Here is a 27,948-nt window from a genome sequence, read left to right on the forward strand (position 1 = left end):
TAACTCAGCGCAAGAAAAGAAAATCATGTCAGTCTACCGTTAGCCACGTCAACTGGTTTTTAACGGTGTTAATTTTGGAGGACTAAAATCAAAGTTTCCTTAAGGAGGAGGACTAAAATGTACCTTAGTTTGAAAGAGGGACTAAAACCAAAATCGCGTGATAGTATAGGGACTAAAAACATATTTAACCCTTAACTATTATTTGAATATTTAAATTTGACATATTTTTTTTATAAATTTTAATTAAAAAAAATATATTTTTGAAATTAAATTTTATCTTAAAAAAGAAATTCAACTGCTTTATCAAATAAGAAAATTGAAATGTAATAATCCATCTAAACAAAATATTAACAGAGAATCTAAATACAACTAATTCAAATATAATACATTTCCATTTTATTAAAATTATTGAAACCTATCATTTAAATACACGGTAAGGATTTAAAAAACGAGGGGTGCGAAACGCAAAATAATAAAATAATGGGCCGAAAGGAGAACATATAAATAATGCAAAAGAAGGTGATTCTCTCTTTGTTTCTGGCATGAAGGTGAAGAATAGAAATTCCGATCCGATTGGACTCTGTTTCTGTTATCGTGGAAGTGATTCATCGAACACTGGTTCAGCACAAACAAGTAGTTCCAATGACCGGTAACGAGTTTCGCTTCTTCTTGTCATGCGACATCAATCTTCCCGTCACTTTCCGCATTGAGCGTCTCGAAGGCAGTTTCCCCATTTCCAAATTCCCCAATTCAGGTTCTTTTCCACTCTTTTTCTAATTCCTCATGTCATGATTCAATTCACCAATTATCTGGTCTCAGTTTAAGCCCTTGTGCAATCTCAAATGTTCATCAATTAAGTTTTATTTGCTTACTGCAGAAAACAATGCTCCCGCGGAGAATAGAATCTCGGAGATATATGTGGAGTGTGCGTTGTTCATTGATGGTGCGCCGTTTGGCCTTCCAACCAGAACGAGGTTTTTTTTTTTTAATTGAGCTATTTTGGTTCCTGTATATATTTCACACGTGATGCAACTTTGGTATCAAAGTTTAAAGAATGCTAGGATGATACTTCCAATAAACTTTAATCAAAGGGAGAGAGTGTGTTAGAGAGCTAGTGTTATAGAGTGTGTTCCCAGCACTCTCCTAAAAGTGTTGATCGCATAACCTTGCTACTATGTACTTGAGGAATTAATTTTATCCGATGAGATTTGTTTTTTTGCTGATTTATCTCTTCTATAACTCTTTTTGTTTTCATATGCATGTTCCTCTATTTTGGTAGGTGAGGTGTTGTGTTAGGAACTTTTTGATTTCGACTGGGTGGGATCTTTTAACCAATTTTTGGAATGTTTTACCCAATCAGCAATGTGTTAACAGTGATGATATTACTGAAATTTCAAGGTATTTGAGAATTTTAATATTTTTAAATCATCTGGTGAAGGTTGGAATCCGCAGGACCACCATTTTGTTGGAATGAGCTCATCACGTTAACAACTAAATATCGAGACTTAACTGCTCAGTCACAACTCACCTTCACTGTAAGTTGCACATTTAGCTTAAAAGCTTATTTATGCTTCTTTCAAGTAGCACAAAACTTGTTTTATTCCCAACTGTGAATTGTTGCTGTTAGGATATTTATCCTATTTATCATGATTATATTGTGTCTAGGGCTACCACTCTTTATCAATTTATTTTTATAAATAGAAGATTATGAGAGGGATCAATCAAGCTCTCTAGAATTATTTTACCGAAGTTGGTATCATAGCAGGTTCTCTGAGTCTCTTCCTACTCTATCTTTGTTGCCGTTGGTGGCCAATGGCCGCTGCCACCGGCGGCCTTAAAAATTTCATCTTTTCTGAAATACCTCAATGAGCAGTTCCGTTCTGATTTTTGTCTAGTCTCCAAACCTTAGTTGTTGTCCGCAACTGTCAAGCATTGTTTGCTGCTGTTCGGCGTCGTTTGGTGCCATTTGTCGTTGTCCATCTAGCACTGTTTTGTCACCGTGAGGAGCTGTCCACAAAATTTTGTCACCATCAACCTCTGTTCCCAACGCCGTTTGCCATTGTCCGCCCACCGTCTGCCTCTGTCCGCTACCGACCACCGTTCGCTGTTGTTCCTTGCCATTTCGATGTCGTCCGCCACTGTCCATCGTCGATCACTGCACAATTTAGTCCGACAACCAATGGATCTGGATTGCCTCCTTAAGCGACAGTCAACCCCGCCTGTGTCAAGGGCTAGTTCTCATCCAGGCGCCGCCACGCGCGCCACATCTGTCCGACGTCTGTCTCCGATGTTGTTACATTTTCTCTGGCGAAGTTAGGGGTTTTGTGTGCCTCGAGGAGCACGACCCATCCCTAGTCGTTGCCTCATTCTCATCCACACGCGCTGTCACGCATGACTTCTCTCCGATAAGCTTCCGGCGCGTGTTTGTCACACGCCACCTTTCCGGTGTCGAAATCACACCGCGTCACTGTCACTCGTCTCGCTCGACCAAATAAAAAAAACTCTCTATTTCAGCATTATACCTCTGTTTCAGCATTGTTCCTTAGCCTCTTTCATAATGTGTGTTTAGCTTTGCATATTGTAGCAGCTGTGATGTTCGTGATGGCTTGTGTCATTTATTTACAAGTCTCCAAGGAGACTTAGTGCTATTAGCTGGTTAACACCAAGGGATTTCAACACCAAAGTCATAGGTTGAAGGTTCCTCATGGCATGAGGGAGACTCTATTTCTGGCAAGATTCAGAATCTTAGTCAAACAATTTCACCAGTCCCTTGTCAGATCTGTTTTTGGATCCTTTGATGAATAAAGGAGACCATTATGATCTTCCACCTTCACGATTTGTCATCGGCGCATCATCATTTCCATCGTTTTCCGTGAGGGGAGTACGTTTCCAGCCACTGCAATATGTTTCCAGTCATTGCATGCCCCATCAGTCAGTGATGGCAGTCCCTGTAGTTTTGTCCTTTCACACACTGCAGGCTCCCATCACCTTGTTAGTCAGTGATGACAATTCCTGTAGTTTTGTTGCTTCCAGCCACTTCAGGCCCCATCAGTTAGTGATGACAATTTAGTCCCTACAGTTTGTCGTTGTCTACCATTGTTGGTTGTCATCCACTTTTAATGGAAATCTCATTTATCAAAGTCATCCTTGTTGAAGTTTCATGGTGTTAGTTGAAGTTTTGTGGTTGTCCACTAATGCCCAATATTATTCTCCATAAGCTGTTGTGAGTTGTTTGTCAATTGTGTTTTTGCATTTTTGCTATCCGTTGACCATTGTCATCGGTTTACTGCACACTCTTGAAGACGAGTCCTATATTTCAAGAAGAGTCTCTTTGGCTATGCTGGATTGTGAGTGCAATTTGGTTTATACTCTTTGGATGATTTGAAGCATACGTGCATCTTGTTCTAAGTCGAAGTTCCTAAGTTCCTAAAAAGATATTAGATTAAGTTTATTTATTCCAAGCTTGATTCATACAATTTGTATGCTCCAGCTTGAGGGGGGAGTATCAGGATATTTATCCTATTTATCATGATTATATTGTGTCTAGGGTTACCCTATTTATCATGATTATATTGTGTCTAGGGTTACCCTATTTATCATGATTATATTGTGTGTAGAGTTACTCTAATTATCATGATTATATTGTGTCTAGGGTTACCCTAATTATCATGTATTCTTGTATTAATTTATTTTTATAAATAGAAGATTATGAGAGAGATCAATCAAGCCCTCTAGAATTATTTTACAGTTTCAACTCAAGTGTTGCAAGAACTAAATTCTTGTTATGTCTGAATTTATCAGCTTCCGATATACCAAAATTTTTCTTTGTAATTTGTGAAGTGTGAGCTTCATTATTTTGCTAACGTTGTTGTATGAATAATAGGTTTGGGATCTTTCACATGGTGAAGGATTGATTGGTGGAGCTACAATTCTTCTCTTCAATAACAAAAAGCAGCTCAAAACTGGGAAGCAAAAACTTAGGCTTTGGGCGGGAAAAGAGGCAGATGGGACATCTCCTACTACTACACCTGGAAAGGTAGTGAATGTTTTAAACAAGCATAAGTTTCATTTTCTTTTTTTGTTTAATTTGTTGAAATCTTTCAGTCTTACAAAACATACTTTCGTTTGTTCTCATTAGGTCCCTAAGCTTGAACGTGGAGAATTGGAACGATTGGAAAAGCTTGTGAACAAGTATGAACGAGGTCAAATTCAACGAGTAGACTGGTTGGACCGCCTCACATTTAAAGCTATGGAGAAAATCAAGGAACGTGAAAGCTTGAAAAATGGAAGTTCTCATTACCTTGTTGTTGACTTCTGTAGTTTTGAGCATCGAGTTGTTTTTCAGGTATTCTTGGGCAAAGAACAAACATATATATATATATATATATTCTCTTTTTTTTTTCTTTTGGGTAAAATATCAACATGGTGTACTGGTCCTCCCTCCCTTATTTGAAATACTCCTGTACAAAAATGGTTCTGTATTTATGATCCCCTTGTCTTGTGTAGCTAAGTGCATACATGGTATCCTACCATGCATACTGTTGTAAAGTTATCAGTTTACCAAGGAACCCCTGAAGTTATTGATGCAGTTGTTTTTTTTCTTCAAGAATTATAAATGCTGATACTTATCTTACACATGCATTAACTCTTATTTGTTTCAAAATGTAGGAATCTGGTTCAAATTTTCTGTTGCCATCTCCTATAGCTTCAACTAATGATATTGTTATTGTTTGGGATCAAGAAGTTGGAAAGATAAATCCATCCGAGCACAAACAGTTAAAGCTAGCTAGGAGTTTGACCCGTGGTGTCATAGACAGGGATCTGAAGCCAAGCTCAAATGAGAGGAAGTAAGCTTAAAATTTTATAGAAATATAATTTCCCTGTTATATCAATCAGATTAATGTTGGAAATGATTCACCTCCTCAGTATTTGTAATGGTTAATTTGTTCAGTGAGACACACACATATGGTAGACTCATTATTTCTTCACACCCCCCTCTCTCTCTGAGCTTGTACAATAACTAACTTTTCTCTTACAAGACATCCTATTAACATAATAATAAACAACAGATAAAAGTTAAGTTATAGCCCTTTGGCGCAAGTCAAACCATAGTAACTGCTAATTTGCAATCTTGATGATCCATCTAACACAATCAAACATGCACAAAATTAAAATAGAATGAAACTTATATAGAGTTCACATTAGTACATTATTGCAACATCTATCAGTTTACAAAGAACATTATGCAAACATTAAATTATTAATCAATCAATCATGAATAAAACAGATAATACAAAGGCAAAAGGAATGAGTGAGTAGTCCTAATATTTGCCATGAAAAGTATCGAAGGCCAAAGGAGAAATTCAAACCATTACAAGGGACTGCAGGTTTAAAATAGATGCCAATATTGGAGGAAAGCCAAAATTAGATTAGAATGGATTTTGCTCCTTCCATTTCCCTTCCCTTTCTCTTAAATAATGAACTAAACAAAAAAGGTTTAAAGCATCCTGACTTCCCCTCCATTTCCTTCCACCCAAACACTATGATAAAGAAAGAGGATATGTTCATAGCAGATTTGACGCAACGGTTCAAATACACATGGACATTTTGCTGTGTAATAATGTTAGTGTCAATGACCATAATACTTATATTACCACATTTTAGTGGTGGGTGGTTCTAAACTAAATGATTTCAGATTTAACTGGGATTTATTTAATAATTTAATTTCAGTAATACAATTATAGTCAGATTTGTCTTACAGAATTTGCAATTAAAAACTAAAATGTATTTATGTGAAAGAATTGAAATAATACATTTCTATCCAGGACTATGTGGCTGTTCCATTTTGAAGGGATCTAGATCATATTTATGTGCAATAACTGAAAATTTAATTATTAGGATTCCCTTCTTATTTGTCTAATTGTCTTAGCTGTAAATTCTGGGAATTTTTTTTGTCAAGTATTAGTAGTTCTGACAAACCTTTTTCATTTCTCTAATGGTTTCTGTTATGAACAGCGTTTTTTTCCCTCTATAATATTGTACTTTATCATCTTTATTATATAGATCATTGTTTAACCTTTTTATTTGATCATTTATGTCAAGGTCAATTCAGAGAATACTAAAATATCCACCAACAAGGACTTTGAGTGGAGATGAGAGACAGCTCTTGTGGAAATTCCGCTTCTCTTTGATGTCTGAAAAGAGGGCTCTTACAAAGTTCTTGCGTTGTGTTGAATGGAGTGATGTTCAGGTCAGCCTTTACTATCATGGGAATTAGTAACAGATATCATGGTAAATGATTGCTGATCAGAAAGAGAAAAAAATCATTATAAATGGTCTTTGTTATTTTGTAGGAGCGGTATATATTAGGTTTTCTCAAGTAGTTAATAGTACATTCTGCACTCATTCTCCACATGTAGCAGCTCTGATCATACCTCACTATTGGCTATGTTTTTTTAATGAATTAGAAAGATCAGTGCATCTTTCCTTTAGAAAACTCTTCCGCAAGGGTATTAGTGTGACGACCATTTGCTCTAATTACCAAACGTGGGGTAAAATACCACTTAAATCAAGAAAAATTCTAAGTCAAACTCTAATAAGAATCTAGATCCAAATGGCCTTGCTGTAGTGGCTCTTGATGTACACAACGACGTCGTTGCTTTTTTTTTTTCTTGAATTTGTCTGTATCTTACCTTCCTATCTCTATTCTTTTTTTCTTTTTTTCCCTTGAATTCTTATTGCTAAATAAGTTGTGTAATTTTTCATTTGATGATGCTGTTTGTTAGGATATTTATCCTATTTTATCATCATTATAGTGTGTCAAGGGTTACCCTATTTATCATGATTATATTATGTCTAGGATTACCCTATTTATCATGTATTTGTGTATCAATTTATTCTTATAAATAGAAGATTGTGAGAGGGATCAATCAAGCCCTCTAGAATTATTTTACAGTTTCAATCTTAAGTTGGTATCAGAGCGGGTCGATCCCGCTCTGGTTTCTGTCTCGTAATATATATTTGTCCGGCGCCACAGTTCTTTGTCGCCCGCCGCTGCCCGCCGCCGGCCACCGTCAACCGTCGGCCACCGTCGGCCGTCGCCGGCCACCGTCCGGCCACCGTCTCCAGCCACCGTCCGGCCACCGTCACCGCCGGCCACCGCCCGCCATTGCCGGCCACCGTCGTCCATCACTGTCAAAGTTTCCTTCGTCTAAACCCTTAGGGTTTTCTTGTTCTTCGTTAGTACTATTCGTCTTCTTCAGAAATGGCGTCTGGCAGTACTCTTTCCTTCTCTGGAAGTCCATCAATTACCTCCGAGAAGCTAAATGGAAAAAATTATCTATCATGGTCTGCTGCCGTTGAAATGTGGTTCCTTGGCCAAGGGCATTATGACCACCTTGAGCGAGATGGAAGCCATGTGCCTACTGAAAAAGCTGATCAGTGGAAACAAGCAGATTTCCAGTTGTGTTCCCTGTTATGGCAATCAGTGGAACCCAAACTTTTTGTATCTTTGAGGGCTTTCAAAACTTGTCACTCCTTTTGGAAGAAAGCCCAAAGCATTTATGCCAACGATATTCAACGTCTCTATGACACTACGAATAAACTTGCATCTCTTAAAATGGCAGACCATGATATGGTGTCCTTCATGACTGAAGCCCAATCTGCTGTCGAAGAACTTAGGATGTTTTTGGAAGTAGATCCATTAGAGGATATAAAAAAGAAACTAGACAAATTCTACATGGTGTTGATCCTTCGTGCCCTACATCCCGATTTTGATCATCTCAGAGATCAACTTCTAACTAGTCATGAGGTCCCCTCTATGGAAACATTGACCACTCGCCTTCTGCGTGTCCCGGTATCTCAAACTCAAGAAGCGCATGAACTAGTGGAACCATCTGTCATGGTTGCCACACGAGGAAGAGGAGGACGTGGCACTAGAGGAGGAGGACGAGGAGGTCGGGGACGTACTCAATGCACATATTGTAAAAGGATGGGTCATACTCAAGAGAATTGCTACTCCTTACATGGTTTCCCTTCCAAAACCGCCAATATTTCGAAGACTGAAACTTCCACTTTGAAAACTGAAACCTCTACTTCTATGTTTTCTGAGGATGAATATCAAGAGTATTTAAGGTTAAAGTCTACCAGCTTGGCACAACCATCTCAATCTCCCAATACATCAACAGCCTGCGTTTCTCAATCTATGGAATGTCAAAATTCATGGGTAATTGACTCAGGTGCTTCTGATCACATTTCTGGTAATACCTCTTTGTTCTCATCTATTTCCTTTCGAGAAAAACCTCATTTCATAACCCTTGCAAATGGATCTAAAACTTCTTCCAAAGGAGTCGGTCATGTTTCTTTGTCTCCCTCCCTCAATCTCAACTCAGTCCTTTTTGTCCCTAATTGTCCTTTTAATTTAATTTCCTTAAGCCAGTTGACTAAAATGTTAAATTGTTCAATAACCTTTGATCATAAATCTTTTGTTATACAGGAGCGTGGTTCGGGGAGACAGATTGGAGAAGGATATGAAGCTGGCGGATTATACCATTTTGGATCTCGTCCAAGGGTGTCTTGTGTTGCTGCTCTTAATCCTAAAGTGCTACATGATCGACTTGGCCATCCTCATTTGTCCAAATTAAAAAAGATGTGTCCTGAACTTAGTGGTCTCCAAACCTTAGAATGTGAGTCATGTCAATTAGGAAAACATGTTAGATCTTCCTTTCCTAAAAGGTCTCAATCAATATGTAATTCTAGTTTTTCCATCATCCATTCTGATATATGGGGACCTAGTCGTATCTCCTCCTTTGGTTATAGATATTTTGTTACCTTTATTGATGAATATTCAAGATGTACTTGGGTTTATCTTATGAAAAATCGTTCTGAATTGTTAGCTATCTTTACATCCTTTTTGAATGAAATCAAGAATCAATTTGGTCAAGTAATCAAAATATTAAGAAGTGATAATGCCAAAGAGTATTTTTCATCCTCCTTTTCTGCCATCTTGAGTTCCCATGGTATCTTACATCAGTCTACTTGTCCTCATACACCACAGCAAAATGGTATAGCAGAACGAAAAAATAGACACTTGGTTGAAACTGCTCGTACCCTTTTGCTTGGTGCCCATATTCCTGTCCATCACTGGGGGGATGCCATCTTAACTGCATGTTATCTTATTAATAGGATGCCCTCCTCCTCTCTTGATAATAAAGTCCCTTTCTCCATTTTGTTTCCTAATGATCCTCTCTTTCATACATCTCCCCGAGTGTTTGGCTGTGTATGTTTTGTTCATGACATGTCTCCAGGTCTAGACAAACTCTCCGCTCGCGCTCTCAAATGTGTCTTCTTAGGCTATTCTCGACTTCAAAAAGGATATCGGTGTTACTCTCCTGAAACTAAGAAGTATTACATGTCTGCCAATGTCACATTCTTTGAACAGACTCCTTACTTCTCTCCATCTGTTCAGGATGTTTCTATCCTCCAGCAGGTCCTTCCTATTCCAATGGTTGAGTCAAATAGCTCCACTGTCTCTGTCATTCCCAGTCATGATCACAATCCTTCTACACCTGTTTCTCCACATACTGAGATCATCCCACACAGGGCCCCAATGGATAGTCCACCTCCCCAAGACAATGGTGAATCTCCTACTTCAGATTCTTCTCCCTCGTCACCTCCTCCCACGCCTCCTGGTGCAAATGATTCAGCATGGCCTATTGCCCTCAGAAAAGGTACTCGTTCCACTCGGAACCCTCATCCCATTTATAATTTTCTAAGCTATCATCGATTGTCGCCCTCCTATTTTTCTCTTTTATCCTCAGTGTCCTCTGTTGTTATACCCAAGAATGTGAAAGAAGCACTTGATCATCCTGGATGGCGACAAGCTATGATTGCAGAAATGCAGGCTCTTGACCACAGTAATACTTGGGAGCTGGTGCCCCTTCCCCCAGGAAAAAAGGCGGTTGGTTGTCGATGGGTGTATGCAGTTAAAGTTGGCCCTGATGGTGAAATTGATCGGCTCAAAGCTCGGCTTGTTGCAAAAGGTTACACTCAGGTTTATGGTCTTGATTATTGTGACACTTTCTCTCCTGTAGCCAAGATGACTACTATTCGTCTCTTCTTTGCCATGGCAGCCATTCGTCACTGGCCACTTCATCAATTGGATATCAAGAATGCCTTCCTACATGGTGATCTTGAGGAAGAAGTTTATATGGAGCAACCTCCAGGGTTTGTTGCTCAGGGGGAGTCTGGTATGGTATGCAAATTGCATCGATCTCTATATGGCCTCAAGCAATCCCCACGTGCTTGGTTTGGAAAGTTTAGCTCCATTGTTCAAAAATTTGGGCTAAAACGCAGTGAAGCAGACCATTCAGTTTTTTATTGTCATTCTTCTCTCGGGAAATGTGTTTACTTAATAGTATATGTTGATGATATTGTCATTACAGGAAATGATGCTGTTGGAATATCTCAACTAAAAGAGTACTTGTGTAGACATTTTCAAACCAAGGATCTTGGAAGTCTCAAATATTTCTTAGGCATTGAAGTAGCGCAATCAAAAGATGGAGTTGTAATCTCCCAAAGGAAGTATGCTCTTGATATATTACAAGAAACAGGCATGATTGATTGTAGACCGGTAGACAGTCCCATGGACCCAAACCAGAAATTAAGGACAGAAGAAGGTGAATTATTCTCCGATCCAGAGAGGTATAGGAGGCTGGTTGGCAAACTGATTTATCTCACTATTACAAGGCCAGATCTATCCTTTGCAGTTGGAGTGGTTAGTCAGTTCATGCAGGCTCCATGTATTGACCATTGGAATGCTCTCATTCGCATTCTAAGGTATGTAAAGAAGGCTCCCGGGCAAGGATTGTTATATGAAGATAAAGGAAGCATTCATGTCTCTGGGTATTGTGATGCAGATTGGGCAGGTTCACCTATTGATAGACGGTCTACAACAGGATATTGTGTTTTTCTGGGAGGAAACATTATTTCATGGAAAAGTAAGAAACAAAATGTAGTAGCTCGATCAACCGCGGAAGCCGAGTATAGGGCAATGGCATCACTAACATGTGAACTTATATGGGTGAAACAATTCCTTCAAGAGGTTAAATTTTGTGACATCCATACTATGAAGATGTATTGCGACAATCAAGCTGCTCTCCACATTGCATCAAATCCAGTGTTTCACGAGAGGACTAAACATATAGAAATTGATTGTCATTTTGTTCGTGAAAAGTTGTTGACCAAAGAAATATGTACTGAGTTTATTGGGTCAAACGATCAATTCGCAGATGTATTGACCAAGTCATTAAGGGGTCCTCGGATTGAGTTTATTTGTTCCAAGCTTGGTACATACAATTTGTATGCTCCAGCTTGAGGGGGAGTGTTAGGATATTTATCCTATTTTATCATCATTATAGTGTGTCAAGGGTTACCCTATTTATCATGATTATATTATGTCTAGGATTACCCTATTTATCATGTATTTGTGTATCAATTTATTCTTATAAATAGAAGATTGTGAGAGGGATCAATCAAGCCCTCTAGAATTATTTTACAGTTTCAATCTTAAGTTTGAATTTGTCTGTATCTTACCTTCCTATCTCTATTCTTTTTTTCTTTTTTTCCCTTGAATTCTTATTGCTAAATAAGTTGTGTAATTTTTCATTTGATGATGCTGTTTTTATCCAGGAAGCAAAACAAGCTTTAGAATTGATGGGCAAGTGGGAAATGATTGATGTTTCTGATGCACTGGAACTTTTGTCTCCTGTTTTTGAAAGTGAAGAGGTACTTTTTAAGAGTGACCATAGGGAAAATTGTAGCCAATATGGTTGTATATCTTGTGTTCATATTAATTAGGTTTGCAGTTTGATGTTGTACTAGTACAGAGAAAAAATCGAAGCATTAATAATGAATGTAATGCCCTCAACCCATTAATAGCGGGATACACTTAACTATCAATATGTCGGTATCAACAGACATAGTGGCAAGAACCAAGAAAGTTTCCTTTAGTTTTCTCACATGTTATTATTAGTTTGAAAAAGAAATTTTACCAGATAGCAGAGAAGACTGTTACAACTAGGGATGATGGGGGAGAATAATGTATCTTCCATAACTGAAAACTGGAATCACAAAAAGTAAAGGAATGTATTAAATCAGCCCAATCTCTCTGTACCTTAGTGTAATTTGCCATAAACATATCATTCCAAACCAAGTGTAGGAGCAAACATGACATTCCACTCCCTGCCTTACTGTTGTTATAGATGCATGACTTAATAGTGCAACTTCGTTTTCATTCAAAGAGCAGAAATTTGTACAACCAAATGTGGCCATTTCTCAACTGCTTCATTTCAGGTCCGTGCTTATGCAGTTAGTGTTCTTGAAAGAGCTGATGATGAAGAGCTTCAGTGTTACTTGCTTCAATTGGTTCAGGCTCTTCGGTTTGAGCGTTCTGACAAATCTCGTCTTTCTCATTTCCTTGTTCAACGTGGTAGGTGCTTGAGAATTTAAATGCTATTTGAGGTGCTGATTCTAGTTATATTCAATTATTTTCTGAAAGAAACCTGAATTTTGTCAGCATTGTGCAATATTGAATTGGCAAGCTTTCTTCGCTGGTATGTGGCTGTTGAACTATATGATCCTGCATATGCTAAACGATTTTACTGCACTTATGAGATTCTGGAGGAGAATATGATGAAGGTTTGAACTCAATTTTCTTAATATGTACCATTTACTTTTACAAAGTTTTGTTTCTGATGCACTTGTTATAATGATGAATCATTTTTCCTCTTGTCTACATTAGGAATATATTACTTTTAAAGATTACATGTTGCACATTGCTTTACCATTGCAAATTTAGAATATCTAATCCATTATTTCTTCATCTGAACTCATTATTGGAGTTTCACATTGACTAGAGATATGGTCAAATTACAGTATATAAGTAGGTAAAATCTCACCTTATAAATCGGTATGTAGGATTGAATTAAGCCTAAACTTTCTTTCTGTTATGATATTATAGTATGCTTATCTAAATGAAGTTTGTTGGACGCTCGAGATGTTAAGTCCTTGGTATGAAGGGGTGTGTCTTACAAGTTGGTTTTGTTGGGTTGTGCTATAAGCCCATTTTCTAATACCTACATCAGAAAATATTTTCATATTTGACCACATTTGAAATTTGTATCACTCTATGAATAAATAGATTTCTTAAATATGTCATCATAATTTCATTTGTGTGGCTTAATTTTGGAGTAATTCATTCTCAAACATGACAATTATTCTCATTTGTCTTAGAAGGCAGCTGGTGTGAATGGGGAGGAAGATGGGTTTAAACAGTGGCAGAGTTTGGTACGCCAGACTGAGTTGACTGCTCAGTTGTGTACGGTCACTAGAGATCTAAGGAATGTTCGTGGTAATACACAAAAGAAGATTGAAAAGCTTAGACAACTACTTACAGGTCTTCTCAGTGAACTTACCTATTTTGATGAGGTAGGTATAAATAATCTAACATGAAGCTATATGATCGTTTATTGTTTTCATCTTTTTTACTTTCTTACATTAATTAATCATGAATGTTGAACAAACTATTAATTTCCACTATTTATTTTATTTCCAATAGTTGTATATAGTGAATTTGTTAAAGTCGTTAAAATGTATGTTTATTGTTGCTATGTTTCACTTGTAGCCAATACGATCACCTTTGGCACCTGGTGTCCTCATCATTGGCATTGTACCTTCAGAGTCATCAATATTTAAAAGTGCACTGCATCCTCTGCGCCTTACTTTTAGAACAACAAATGGTGGAACTAGTAAAATTATATTCAAAAAGGGAGATGATATTCGGCAGGACCAGTTGGTATTCCTACTTATCCTTTTTCTGTCTCCCTGTTATGTATGCAAATGCAATCATGTGTGTGTTGACTCACCAAATATACATGTTTTTCCCTATGCTCACATGATAGATATTTAGAAAACACGAGTTCAATTGTATAAATGTTGGTTTTATGTAGGTTGTTCAAATGGTATCACTAATGGACCGATTGCTTAAGCTAGAAAATCTTGACTTGCATCTAACACCATACAAGGTGCTAGCAACTGGACAAGATGAAGGCATGTTGGAATTTATTCCTTCTCGTTCATTGGCCCTGGTATGGCGATTTATACATTTTAAAAGTTGTTTCTTATATTAGCAATGTAGTCACTGCTTCTTTTTGTAACTGAAGATTTCTTGCATTGAAATATATAGGGTTTAAGTTTGATAGTTAAGTGTTAATTTCCTAACACTTAGTAGTAATTTGTAGCATATTTACCTTTTTTTGACTAACAGAGATGTTGGAGATTTTACACTGACTAGTGACTTGCCTAAAATAAAATGTATAAGTGGAATGTCAATTTCCTTTTAAGTCACTTTTATAGTGTTGAGGTATGTTCAAATTCAAGTTATAAGAAAAAGGCTTGTTAATTTAATGCTTTTGGTCTAAGTTTTATGAATCTTGTCTTTATTTTCATATCTGCCTCTACACTGAATTATTTGATATTATCAATTCAAGGAGTTGAAAATGATTCATTGACTTAGACATTATGACATTGCAGAAAATATTAAAAATATCTGGAATTTTTGTAGCTGTGTTTTAGCCTGGTCACTTGATCTATGTATAAGTTTATATGTTTACTTGGTAATATTTCCGTGAAAGATTTTATTTTATAGTGTTCTAAAAAAGATCACTTTGGGAATAGGAATTCAAGTACCTGTCAGGTTGTTAATTACTAATTGATATTGGATATTGAAATGTATTAATTACATATATACGCTTAGCTCTTTAGTTTTTGATATTTAATAAATGATCATGGTTGTTTTAGGTTGCACAATCTTGCAATTGCTATACTAATATATAATCTTTTTGTGACTAGATTTTATCGGAGCATCGTAGCATCATAAGCTATTTGCAGAAATTTCATCCTGATGACCATGGACCTTTTGGAATCACAGCCACCTGCCTTGAAACTTTTATAAAAAGCTGTGCTGGCTACTCTGTTATCACATATATACTTGGTATCGGAGATAGGTGATCCCTAATTTTATTCATCACACACCATTTTCCATCCAACTATTTAAGCATTGATATGTTGTTTCGATACTTCTAATTTTGTTACTGTGATGTGCCGATGAGATCACGTATGCAACCTCCCCACGGCCCTCACCTCCAATAAAATGGGGTAATTGGTTGATAGAGTTGGGTGGGTGTGAATGTGAACAAGGATAGTTGTTCTTTTGGGTGTTTCATGTTCTGTTAGCTATCAGAAAGTTCACAACTAGGATTTGGAAAGGCTGAACGTGTTATTATGAAATTATCTGCTTCTCTTGGTTCTATGACTTTAACATATACAAGAGGTCCTTGTCTTTTGCCCTTACACCAGATAGGTTGCTTTGGCTTTGTTAGAAACATAATAAATATCTAGAGGTGTATATAAGAATAAAATATCCTATAATTATTTTTATTTATTGTAATCAACTTTATAAGATGAACTCACTTCATACAATCGTTTTCAGAATCTTTTCTATTTATTTTTCTTTCAATTGGCTTTTTGACAATCTAAACAACGGCCACACTCATTCTATCAATTAAAGAAGATGGAGTCTAAAATGGAGAAAAGAGGTTGAAAATAAATGAACCAGGCTCTCAAGTGCTGCTGCCATTTGTCTATCTTTATACATAACTCACAAATGATTCCAAGATTGTTTCCCCATTTTCAAGTGAAGAAGGATAAGATACATTAACATCACATTATTCTAAATTTTAAGTTTGTTGCATTGTTCACTGAATTTATATTTTGTCCCTATTTTGACTGAACTTTAATTTTTTGGGCAGGCATTTGGACAATCTCCTCCTTAGAAATGATGGAGGTCTTTTCCATGTTGATTTTGGTTTTATTCTTGGGCGAGATCCTAAGCCATTTCCACCACCAATGAAGCTTTGCAAGGAAATGGTTGAGGCTATGGGTGGAGCTGAAAGGTACAGTTCCATTGATGATTCACTTTAGATTCAAGGTAGTTGTGATTTGTAGCTTAAATTTTGAGATAGTGATTCATTTCTTTGTCTCCCATGCAGCCAATATTATACAAGGTTCAAGTCCTATTGTTGTGAAGCATACAACATTCTTCGCAAATCCAGTAACCTAATTTTAAATCTATTTTACTTAATGGCGGGTTCCAATATTCCTGACATAGCCTCTGATCCTGAAAAGGGGATTCTTAAGGTGAGACCCCTTATGTTTTAATAATCATGTAAATAATCTGTTAACTTGCTCTTATTCGATGACATTATGGATGTACAGCTTCAGGAGAAGTTTCGGTTGGACTTGGACGACGAAGCTAGTATACATTTCTTCCAGGACCTTATCAATGAGAGTGTGAGTGCATTATTCCCTCAGATGGTTGAGACTATCCATCGTTGGGCTCAATATTGGCGGTAACCCCAGTATTTATTGGGTGTTATTTCACTGTGTAATTAATCAGGTAATTTTTATTGCTATTCTCAGTAAGACAGGTAGAACCCAAATTTTTTCTTTAACTGACCTAGGTATTAGTATACAACTGCTTGTTTTGATGTATGTCTTTAAGCTCTCAATTTAAATCATAATCATGCCAAAGCAGCTTCCCTTAGCTCTGAAATTGCAACTCTGACATATGATTATCAGTACATGATTGGAACATCATAGTAGCTGCAATGCAATTTTCATTCGCATTTGGTGAATCCGAAGAATTTTCAATTCTTCAAGGTTCTTTCTGTCAAACAAAAAGATCTCAACTACTGAAAACATGTGCATGCTAGACAAATTCAATTACAGTTACTTTAGGTTTTTTTTTTTCACATTGTATCTCCTGTTTCCAGAACCTGATGCTACCTTTAAGGCTTCTAAGCAGCTGAAATAATGTATGGTTTGGAATTCCACAATGCCCTGACTGCAGATGTATATACGCACTTGTAATTTCTAAACCAATTATTCTGAAGGTAGTGATATTGTTGGCAACAATGTAAATAAAAGTAGTTCTCTTTCATTCTTCTGGTCATGGTTGTATCAAGGCGGCAGCGTTAAGTTATAAAATGCTTATCGTACCAAACTAATGTTCATTTAGGTCAAATTAATTGTCATTTGTAAAGAAGCCCTCTTACCCAGTCTTAGTCTACAGTTCGATGTATATGTAATGTAAATAACTCTAACTGTGATGTTTGCCGGTTAGGGTGTTCAGTAGTTTAGATCGATCTAACCAATCCTATACTCAACCAAACCAATTAAATCCAATGATCTTTGGTTCGAATATCTATTTATCATGTAAAAATTCAGTTAACCCTAATAAACCAACGATATATTTTACTTGTTATTAATTATTATATGTGAAGTTGTGTAGTACAGTTATAAAAAAAATTATAAGATTTAGTTTATTTATGTCAATTAAATAAAAAAAAAGGCCTGATTAATCTTTCTGTTTCGAATTTTTTTATTAAATTTATAGTTTTTTTTTTCTTTTTTATTAAACAAATTTTGTGAGTGTGTATATATATTGTGCTATGTTAAACAAATTGTGTGTATAAAACAAATTTTGTGTGTGTATATGTATTGAAAAAAAAGTTAAAATTTAATTTTCTAGGAATCAAATTCTAACTTATAAAACCATAAATATTATTATACTGTGCTATGCTCGTAAAAAAAAGAAAAGAAAACTATGTTATGTGAGAAAAAAAAATCATTAAAATGTATTTCAAATGTGTCTATTCGGATAAGGATAGAAAAACCTGAAAGTTTTGGATATTTGCAAAACCTTATTACAAATTAGATAATTTGGAAAGCTACTCTAGATTGTTACTTTATATATATATATATATATATATATATATATATATATATATATATATATATATATATATATATATATATATATATATATATATATATATATATATATATATATATATATATAATATTCTAAAAATTTATTATCTAGTAATAGGGAATTACGGTTGAATATGTTACATTTTGGTACTCTCTTATACATACATTGCATTATACATTTATTTTATGATTGTCACATTTTATTATATTTTTCAATGTTAATAAAACGTTTTAAATTTTACCAAATTTTTTATCATATCAATAATTTTGAACTTTTCATTAATTGTTAATATATATATATATATATATATATATATATATATATATATATATATATATATATATATATGAATTTTTTAATTTAGTAACTTCTTAAAATATACTAAAATTTAATTAACAAAAATATCTTCGTATATTAAAAAAGATATACTTCAAACACAAATATATATATATATATATATATATATATATATATATATATATATATATATATATTATTCTATACTATCATATAAAGAAAGTTTACCGTTTTTTTTGTCTTCATATGTTGGTTTTCCAATTTGATCTTTTAATAAATAATTAGTTTAAAATAAAATAATTAACTTTTCTTTCAAGTGATTTTTTTTAAATTTATCTGTTGTCTTTTTTTAACTTAATTATTTTCTTAAAAGTAAATAATCATTTATAATAAAAAAAATTACTTACGAAATAAATTAAAAATGTTTTATTATTATAAAAAGAAGTGAAACATGTGTTTTCTTATTGAATTCAATTAATCTAAACTGAATCAAAATCAATTTGTTCCTAATCGGTTAGGTTTGAATTTTGATTTATTTATTTTGTTTTAAATTGGAATCATGAAAGTTGATTGGTTGAAAATTTTGTACAAATCTGGTCAAAATTTACATGTGAATATAGTTATTGTCAATTTAAAAGGGATAAATTATCAAAATTGAAACTACATGTTAAAAAGCGAATTTTATCTAGTAAATGACTATTTTGTATTCTTTGATGAATCATAAACTTTAACTTAATCAAATTTAAGAGTATATATGTATGTGGTTAAGGACACATTTATCAACGTAATTAATGCAAAAGGGTCCTTGTCAATCTTTTCTGAAGTTGTAAAATTAGAGTTTGTAAAAGCTTTTCTTCATGCATATATCCGAGAGAAGAGAAGCGGTCGCCATGCAAGTTGAAGATCAAAAAAGGGTAGTGGGTATAACAAAGGTAAAACTTCTACAATTCTTCAAAGGTTAGCAGTAAATTTAGTTTGGCAAAAGACTTGCAATGTTCGGAAAAATTGTGTCCACGAAAAGTTAGCACTAAATTGGAAAGGTCCGTTCAGAATTGTTGAAGACTTTAAGAACCGCGCATACGACTTGAGTATCCAGATAGAAAAGTCATCCTGAACACGTAGAATGCATCACATCTCAATGTTTAATTTCAGTTGAATATCTTATGTAATACCTTTTGATAATTAATAAAATCAGGAGTTTTCAGACACAAGAATTTGTACAAATCAATTGCTTGAAACAACATAGCAATTTTAGAGAAACTCTTTAGCCAAGAGAACGTTTTAAGTGAACTCCTAATGTTGACCGATTGGATAAGATTATTCTACATGAACTCTCATTGTATCACAACTTCTTCAGCCTAGAAAATGTTCTAAGTGAACTCCTAGTACTGACTGAACGGGAAGGAATATTCTACATGAACTCTCATCGTATCACAAATTCTTCAGCCTAGGAAACGTTCTAAGTGAACTCCTAGCGTTGACCATTTGGTGAGGAAGGTTCTATGTGAACTCTCATCGTATCGCAACTTCTTCAACTCAGGGAACTGTCGTGCAAAAGATATTTGATTGTCCCCAAAAATGACACTCTAAAGAAGCAAAAGATATTTTTAAGTTTTTTGGATCCGACAAGGATTGACCTTGCTCCTACATGTTCTGATTCAAAATGAGAAATCAATCTTACGTAGTTCTTTTTGAAAATCTGTTTGGAAAGTTTGTTTGAGAAATTGCTTGGAAAATTTGTTTGGAAATGGTTATGAATAATTTTGGATTCTTTAGGAAGTGAACCTAACAAGGACTAGCCTTACTCCTACGTATCTCCACTCTTGATGGAGAATCAAGGATCACGTAGTTTTGGCTGAAAGATTGTTTGTTTGTTTGAAAATGTGGATGTTTTTGTTGTAAATGATAAATTGTTGCAGGACAAATGATGGTTGGTGTTGAAGGTGAGGGGAAGTCAAGAGTGGTGTGGTTAAGCCATGGTTATGGGGTCTAGTAGATGGAAGAAAAAGACCGGATGGTGATGAAGGGATTTGATGCAAAGAAAAGGCCCTTCTCTAAAGCTATGCTTGGGGAAGATCAAGGAAAAGAAGCAATACCTTTGACTTAAGATCTTCCCCCTCTTTTTTATCTGTCTTTTTCCTTTTGTGCATTATCTCGTGACTTTGCCCTGCCAGGATCAGCTTAGATCAATTTGGTCAAATCCTATTCATTGTCAAAACCATTTTTCCTTTGATGTATGAGCACCTATATGCATAGGAGGAGGAACAAAGGCAATACGAACAAAGATGATTGCGTATAGGCATTATCGTTGTAAGCATGACTGGTACAAGTTGTAGGGTGAATGATAAGATAGTGCTTACCTAGACTGAATCGAGAGAAAGCACCTAGCTGCTATATTGAGAAAAGACTCTAAAAAGCATAGTTGACCTATATTTCCCATTTTTCCTTTTTTCCTTTTTTTTTCTTTTTAACGCAAAAACAATTAAGAAAAGAAGTTAATAAAATGAAATCCAATAAAAGGTAACTGAAAATAAAAATAACAATAAAAATAAATAAATAAAAATAAAAATAAATATAAAAATAGAAAATGCAACAAAAGAAAAGTTAAAACAAATAGACTTCTTTTCTTAAAATCAAAAGGTCTATCCATTTCGTATATGTTTATTTTGTGTTTCTACTACTTTATCTTTGTTATATATTTTCTTTATTAGTCTGAAACCTTTTATTTATCTACCCGAATGAAATTTGGTATTGACAAGAACGTTCTATGTGAACCTCTAGCTCTGATCGATTGGTGAGGAACGTTTTACGTGAACTCTCATTGTATCACAACCTCTTCAGCCTAGGAACCGTTCTAAGTGAACTCCTAGCGTTGGCCAATTGGTGAGGAACGTTCCCCATGAATTCTCATCGTATCGCAACTTCTTCGAGCCTAAGAAATTTTCTTAGTGAGCTTCTAGAAACGATTGAACGATGATGAACAAACTCTTGTTTCATTGAAGTACCATGCTTAAAGGCATAAAAAGACAAAATGTAAAGCGTGCATGGAGGAACATAGAGGTAACTATTTCATTAAAGTTGTGACATATATAAAAGAGGCTGCATAAAGAACAAGATAAGCCTAACATCAAAAGACATATTTTCTGAACGACCCATCACATTGTCTAAAGAAGAAAAATACAAATAGCACAATAAAACCCTTCATTCATCCCCCATCTATGCTTCCTCTTCAATATCTTCCACAACTACCTCAATGCATTGAGGCTCTTTAGCAAGGACGGGCGAGACTTCTTCTACTGGGGCAAGCGACAAGGGAACATCAAGAAGCTGACCATCGACCACCATCTTCATCACATCATAACCCGAATGGCTGATCGAAACTTCTTGGGCCTCCTCTAGATGACGATTAAGCTCCTCATTTTCCTTTAAGGCCACCTCTAGGTCCGGATGAGCAGTTTGTAGCTCTTCAATTGAGGCTGCACCTTTGGGCGTACCTACTACATATGTCATGCACACATTCGGTCGAATGCTCAGTTCATAGGCTATATCTGTAGCCTCTTCAAAAGTCATCACGTTGAAGTATTTTTTCTCCTCGGGGGAAAGGTTGAATTGAGTGTAGTGAGCGATCCGAACGTTCAAATCGAGCGGTCCAGTACGTAGGGGTCCCTCCGGAGCACTCCTGCTACTCCTCTTGTGAGAAGACACTGACTTTTCCTTCGAAGATTTTCTTTTTCACTTATCCTTTGGTGGTTTAGGAACCACTGAAAGGGGAATTGGCTCGGAATCACAGGGAGAAGGTTAAATGGGTCAAGACTCTTAGACTGTTCGGGGAGTAGGGACCATTCGAGAAGGAGTGGTGGATTTGGGAAGAGGAGGACGGGTCGAGCTGCCTTCGCCAGATTTCTTCAATTCTTCCTTGCGTCGAGCAATCATCATGGAAAAGACGCTTGACTTCCTCTTGTCCATTTTAGCTAAGAGATCTGCAATGCAAAATGAAATTTAGATAAGTTACAAAGGGCATTTCTACATAGAATGTAACAAAAAGCTTACCGAACACCCTAGTACATAGAGCGTCAAAGCTCAGGTAACCGATGAGTGAGCAAGAGGAAGCCTTTCGGGGTAGCTGATTGATTTGGCTGATCGTCTCTATTTACAACGGAGTCATCGTAGATTTTTCCTAGGAGATTACTCTCTTAGGATGTTCAGTCCAATAAAATGGAAATTTGGGTTGAGCGTCATTCGTATAAAACCGTGACCGACTAGCCTAAGTCATTGTTACTTTAAAGAAGTTCTTTTTGAAGTCTTTGTATGACGTGTTAAATAAAGTAGGTTTAATTGCTTGCATTGTCCACAGTTTGGCTGCAACGTGTCAAGTTAGTCCATCTTTTTAAAAAAGTTTCAATTACGTCCAAACTTGGTTTAAAAGTGTCAATTTTGTCCAAACGTATGTAAAATTTGCTTCAATCAAGTCCCTTCCGTTAAATCCACATAAACGGACGTTAATTTTTTAGTTCTCTCTCCTCTGCTCCTCTGCTCCTCTGCTTCACTCATTGTGGAAGATCAATTTGAGTTCCAATGCTTTATCTGGTTCTATCCCCGAGTTCATTGGTGATTTGCCTAGCATTCGGTTTCTAGATTTATCCAAGAATGGCTTCACTGGGAGATACCTTCGGTTTTGTTTCGGTACTGCTACAAAACAAGGTTCGTTTCTCTTTCTCATAACAACCTCGCCGGTTCAATACCTGCCTCCTTGGTGAACTGCTTTAACCTTGAAGGGTTTGATTTCTCCTTCAACAACCTTAGTGGGGTTGTCCCTTCCGAGCTTTGTGGCATTCCAAGGTTGTCTTATGTGTCGCTGAGAAACAATGCCTTGTCAGGGAGCGTGCAGGAGCTCATTTCCTCATGCCAAAGTCTGGAACATTTGGATTTTGGAAGTAATAGGTTCACTGATTTGGCACCGTTCAGTGTCCTTGAAATGCAAAATCTTACCTATCTCAATTTATCGTATAATGGGTTTGGAGGACATATTCCTGAGATCAGTTCCTGTAGTGGGAAGCAGAGAAGCAGAGGAGAGAGAAAAAAAATTAACGTCCGTTTATGTGGATTTAACGGAAGGGACTTGATTGAAGCAAATTTTACATACGTTTGGACAAAATTGACACTTTTAAACCAAGTCTGGACGTAATTGAAACTTTTTTAAAAAGATGGACTAACTTGACACGTTGCAGCCAAACTGTGGACAATGCAAGCAATTAAACCAATAAAGTAAGTAATTGTCAGTCTTTCATCGAAACTACCAATACCCATGACTTGTTCAGGTGCAGCTTTGCGCGAAAAAAATACAAGAAAAAGGCGGGTGTCAAGGTAAGAGCAAGGACCGTGCAGACAACAGTAAATACTCGTATAAATGTCCAACCGTTCGGATGAAGTTGGGTGGGAGCTATGTTCAGTTCCCGTAGAACGCCCATTTGAAAGTTTGAAAAGGGTAACCTAACGCCCAAGTCACGCGAAAGGGTAGAGTACGCGTTGAAAAAGTGAGTGGCATAGCCCTCCCTTCCATGGCAAGCACGCTCATTCCTTTTGCAAATGGCCAAGTTAAAGCACACAATATCGTCAACCCTCGCCACTAAATGCACTCGATCCTTGAACCCCCTCCAAATACAAACTGGTGCAAAAGTAGGGAAGATAAAGTCCTGCTTCATGAAGAGCCCAATTATAACCTAGCACGGGCAAGGGTGGAGTCAGTACACAAATTTTCAAAGATACATTTCAACATAATTATATGATTTTTTTAAGTATGAAAACAATGAAAAACAAATATATTTTATCACATCATAAGAAAGATATTACTATAATCTCCTTTTTATTTTTCAATCCTAGACTGAATCATAATTTACATAACGTTCACCTCCATCAACATTATCATACAAAAAAATATACTCATTTTTTGTGATAAATTTCTCCCAGATCCCTTACTCATTATAGTTCTATAAAACAAGATATTACATATTACAATAAAAACAATCATAGTACTCTTCTAAAATAGATAATCCATAACTTAGTGTTTTAAAAGGGTCTTTTTATAATGAAAACATAAATATGACAAATTTTAGAATTTGTAATTCAAAATTAATCACCAATTACATAACACATGTTCTATAAGAGTTTTATTCATAGTTATCAAATTGTTATTTGTATAGTATGAGTTCGACTGGTTCAATGTAGATCGGTTAGGTTAATGTCAACATAGAGTTATCAATTCGATTTAACAAAATGATTAGTGAAACAAATAAAGTCATATTGTCTTATAACAAATAATCTAATTGATCATTTGAGTTACTGTAGAATGTACGTCTAACGTAATTAAGAACATTTGCAAAGATTAACATAAATCAGTATGATAATTGCGATTACGAGGTGATTGGGTCTAATTAGGTGGATGGTAAATAAAAGCCAATTATAATTTATATAAATAGAGAATCCATGTGAGGTAATTATGATCATTCATTGTTGCATTTAATACTAGAGTGACCAAACCCTTTATGACATAAGCATCATAGTATCTTTTGTAGGTATCATCCAAACTGTTGTGAACTAATCAAAGACTGCATTAAACCGAATGGAGAAGAGGATTTAGAGGTGACACATGTAAAGTAGTTATGATGATTGATTGTTGCATTTAATACTGGAATAATCAAACCATTTTTTACTTAAGTATTAGAATAGCTTTTGCAAGTACCTTCCAAACAGTTGTGAAACGAGTTAATATTACATTAAATCAAATTGAGAGGATTTACAAGCGAAGCATGAGGTAGTTGTGATAATTGACTGTTGCATTTAATACTTGAGTGACCAAACCCTTTTTGACTTAAGTGTTATAGTACTTTTTGTAGGTACCACATCTCAAGAGTTATGTAGTGAATGAAGACTACATTAAACCGAAAAGAACAAATGATTTACAGATGAAGAGAGAAAAAAATTAGAAATCAAACTACTTTAAAATTATTAATACTCAACCGGTCTAACATAAACCCTAACCATAACTTTTGGATTGGGGTTCTAGATTTATAATAATAGTATATGTTTGTTAGAATAAGTATTTTAAAGAACATGATCCAGTGTAACACGGATAATTTTTTTTTGCTTAAGTACTAATTATTTAACAAATTATTAAATCACTTTTGCTTTATTTTTATTTTATTTAAATTTTTCTTATCACTTCTAGTTTCTTTTTAATTTATCTTAATAAGTTTTAATTGTGAGTGAAATTTCATAAAAAAAAATAAGTATAAACTCATATGTAATGAGTTTTAGTTAAATAAGTACTTAATTATAACTTATAAAATCCTTTTAATTTTTTTAGGATATACCATTTCACATTATATATAGTGAAATATTGTTCCTTAGACTATTGAAAGAAAAAAAAAATTTCGTGCAAAAATAAATTGAATTTTATGTAAAGTGAAAATTTCCCCTAAACCATTTTTTTTTCTTTATTGTTTTATCTTTTTTTTCATACCTTAAAAATCAGTATAAACATGGATAAAAGGGTTTAAGCCTGGTTTTGGTTTGAGCACACATAGTAGAGAAGAGCACTCACAGAAGAAGGAAGATGATTATCCCCGTTCGTTGTTTCACCTGCGGAAAGGTCTCTTCTCACCCCAAAAGCTCGACTTTTTATAATCAAAATGTCTTGACATTGACTTTAGGTTTTAGGGTTTTTGTTTATTAATGCTCAATTTGTACCGTTTTCTCCTATTTAGGTCATTGGAAACAAATGGGACACCTATTTGGACCTTTTGCAGGCAGATTACAGTGAAGGGTCAGTACCCTAATTGCTCTCATTTTTTTATCAAATTTTTATGTGTTTACTTATCTGATTATATGGTTTTATCTAATTTGTAAGGATTATACTTCTTTGAAATTTGTTCTGTATCTGGTATCTGTTGGATGGATAGAGGTGTGCTAAGACCTTGTGCTACTTGTGAAGTTGTTGTTCAACTTGTTAGTTTCTCAGAATCTGTGTTTGTGAATATTTATGTTTTCTATCTTGTATTTTGAATTTCATTGTGGCTGGAATATTTGGGTAAGAATTTTTATATAGAAGCATGATTCGTCTCTGGGTCGAGGTCGTAGGTAAGAAGTATGAACATAAATAATCTGTATTGTTGGTATTGTACCTTAAATTTTCACTTTGTGCCGTAAAAATTGTGGATGAGCTTGGTGCTGTGTAAAAACATGTCTTTTTCACCTTGTGTTTATGCAAATAAAGTGTAGGCTTGGAGGGTAAATACATGTTTTGTATATGTAGGTTCTGATTCTGTTGCCGTAGCTTTAATTGCTGGGTATTTAAAGGACATAATTGATACTCATTTCATTTTCTTTTCTATCTTTTTTCCAGTTCAACATGCATTTATATTCATGTAACATGTCTGGCTTAGCTGCAAATAAACTTGTTGAGACTTCTTAATGAGCTGATAGCTCATGTTCCATATTCTCGTACCCCTTCCCCCCAAAAAATTTAGAGAAATGTTATTTGTATGTCCAACAATATTTTAGTGTATCTATCTCTCTCCCGTGCTTCATTTATTAGATGTCACAATGATGAGAGAGATACACAAAAAATAACGTCGTATGTGGTACACATCTCAAAAATAAAAGAAACTGTTAAGAAATTTAAGTGATAAGCACAGATGTAGACCCAGCTCTCATTGCCCTATTTTCAAGATAAGAAAAGGTCATACATTAAGAATGTATTTGCATTTGGCATAACTTATAAAAAAGTATTACTGTATTGTATAATATTTATCTTACTGAAGTTTTGGGATACTTGATTCCTTAATGGAGTTTTAGTGTCTCCACAAAGATTGCTTTTGATGTTTCAATAGTGATGTATTGCAGAGATGCACTGGATGCATTGGGACTGGTTCGATATTGTTGTAGGCGCATGCTTATGACCCATGTTGATCTCATTGAGAAGTTGCTAAATTACAACTGTAATTCCTGTTCCCTCGATTAATCTTTTTGGTGTTTTAATTTTCTTATATCATTCAGTTTGTATTGATCATACATTTGTTTGTAGCTCTGGACAAGTCTGATCCCAGTTAAGAAGACTTGAGGAATAACGGATGAACAAGATGTTTCAGTTGCACTCCATTTTCTCTGGCCATGTATCAGTTTTTTTTAATTGTTTTGCTACAAACCAGTCATGGTTGTGTTCTTGTTCAGGGTTATCTGTTCTATTATAGGCCGCTACTTATGTTAAGCACTTGCTTTTAGTCACTGTAAGGAAAAACTGTATTTTGATGTTAATAGTTCATACAATGACATGACTGACCAAACTTTAGAAGATTCACTTTATTTTTAAAAAATCTGATTATTGAAGAATGTCGCAATGGATTCCAATGCATGTCCTAAATTTATGTTTATGAATATTGCTACACATGACTTGCTCTGCATATATATAATGCGTTTATGTAAAAACTAACCTTGAAACAACCCAAATGATAACAGAATATGAGAATGACTCTTGTTAACACAAGCACTAACACCAATTATGTTTAAATTGATAGTTTCTAATTTGTTAGACCGTCTATATTGTAGATTTTCAACAAAGATTTTAAGCACAAAATCTATTATGTTCAAGATTTTTCACTAGAGATATGATTTTCATTATAGAGAATGAGATTTTCTACAAGAATTTTCAATATCTCAATAATGATAAAAAAAAGTATTATATTTTAAATTCTCTTTATTATAAA

At 35.1% G+C, this 27,948-nt stretch overlaps 2 protein-coding genes across 3 annotated transcripts; both read left to right on the top strand.

Moving 5' to 3' along the window:
* The first annotated feature begins 536 nt into the window (after window positions 1–536).
* LOC108335910 (phosphatidylinositol 3-kinase, root isoform) lies at window positions 537–17,174 on the top strand. Of its 2 annotated transcripts, none has more exons than XM_017572115.2 (18): window positions 537–754; window positions 878–974; window positions 1,439–1,535; window positions 3,884–4,036; window positions 4,139–4,345; window positions 4,669–4,847; window positions 6,103–6,250; window positions 11,689–11,784; window positions 12,352–12,487; window positions 12,575–12,696; window positions 13,291–13,485; window positions 13,682–13,852; window positions 14,007–14,144; window positions 14,908–15,062; window positions 15,867–16,010; window positions 16,107–16,254; window positions 16,333–16,513; window positions 16,890–17,174. In XM_017572115.2, the coding sequence occupies exons 1-17, from the start codon at window positions 643–645 to the stop codon at window positions 16,468–16,470; spliced, it is 2,436 nt and encodes an 811-aa protein (XP_017427604.1). In that variant the 5' UTR covers window positions 537–642; the 3' UTR covers window positions 16,471–16,513; window positions 16,890–17,174. The 2 variants fall into 2 exon arrangements, with proteins under 2 accessions (XP_017427604.1, XP_017427605.1); XM_017572116.2 differs by having other exon boundaries at window positions 13,294–13,485.
* Window positions 17,175–25,690: 8,516 nt separating this feature from the next.
* Window positions 25,691–27,582, top strand: LOC108335441 (DNA-directed RNA polymerase subunit 10-like protein). The gene is made up of 4 exons (XM_017571461.2): window positions 25,691–25,835; window positions 25,951–26,009; window positions 27,089–27,183; window positions 27,270–27,582. Exons 1-4 carry the CDS (start codon window positions 25,800–25,802, stop codon window positions 27,293–27,295), a joined length of 216 nt encoding a protein of 71 aa, XP_017426950.1. The 5' UTR covers window positions 25,691–25,799; the 3' UTR covers window positions 27,296–27,582.
* Window positions 27,583–27,948: the final 366 nt, after the last annotated feature.

The sequence above is a fragment of the Vigna angularis genome, chromosome 10, assembly GCF_016808095.1.
Source record: "Vigna angularis cultivar LongXiaoDou No.4 chromosome 10, ASM1680809v1, whole genome shotgun sequence".
NCBI lineage: Eukaryota > Viridiplantae > Streptophyta > Magnoliopsida > Fabales > Fabaceae > Vigna > Vigna angularis.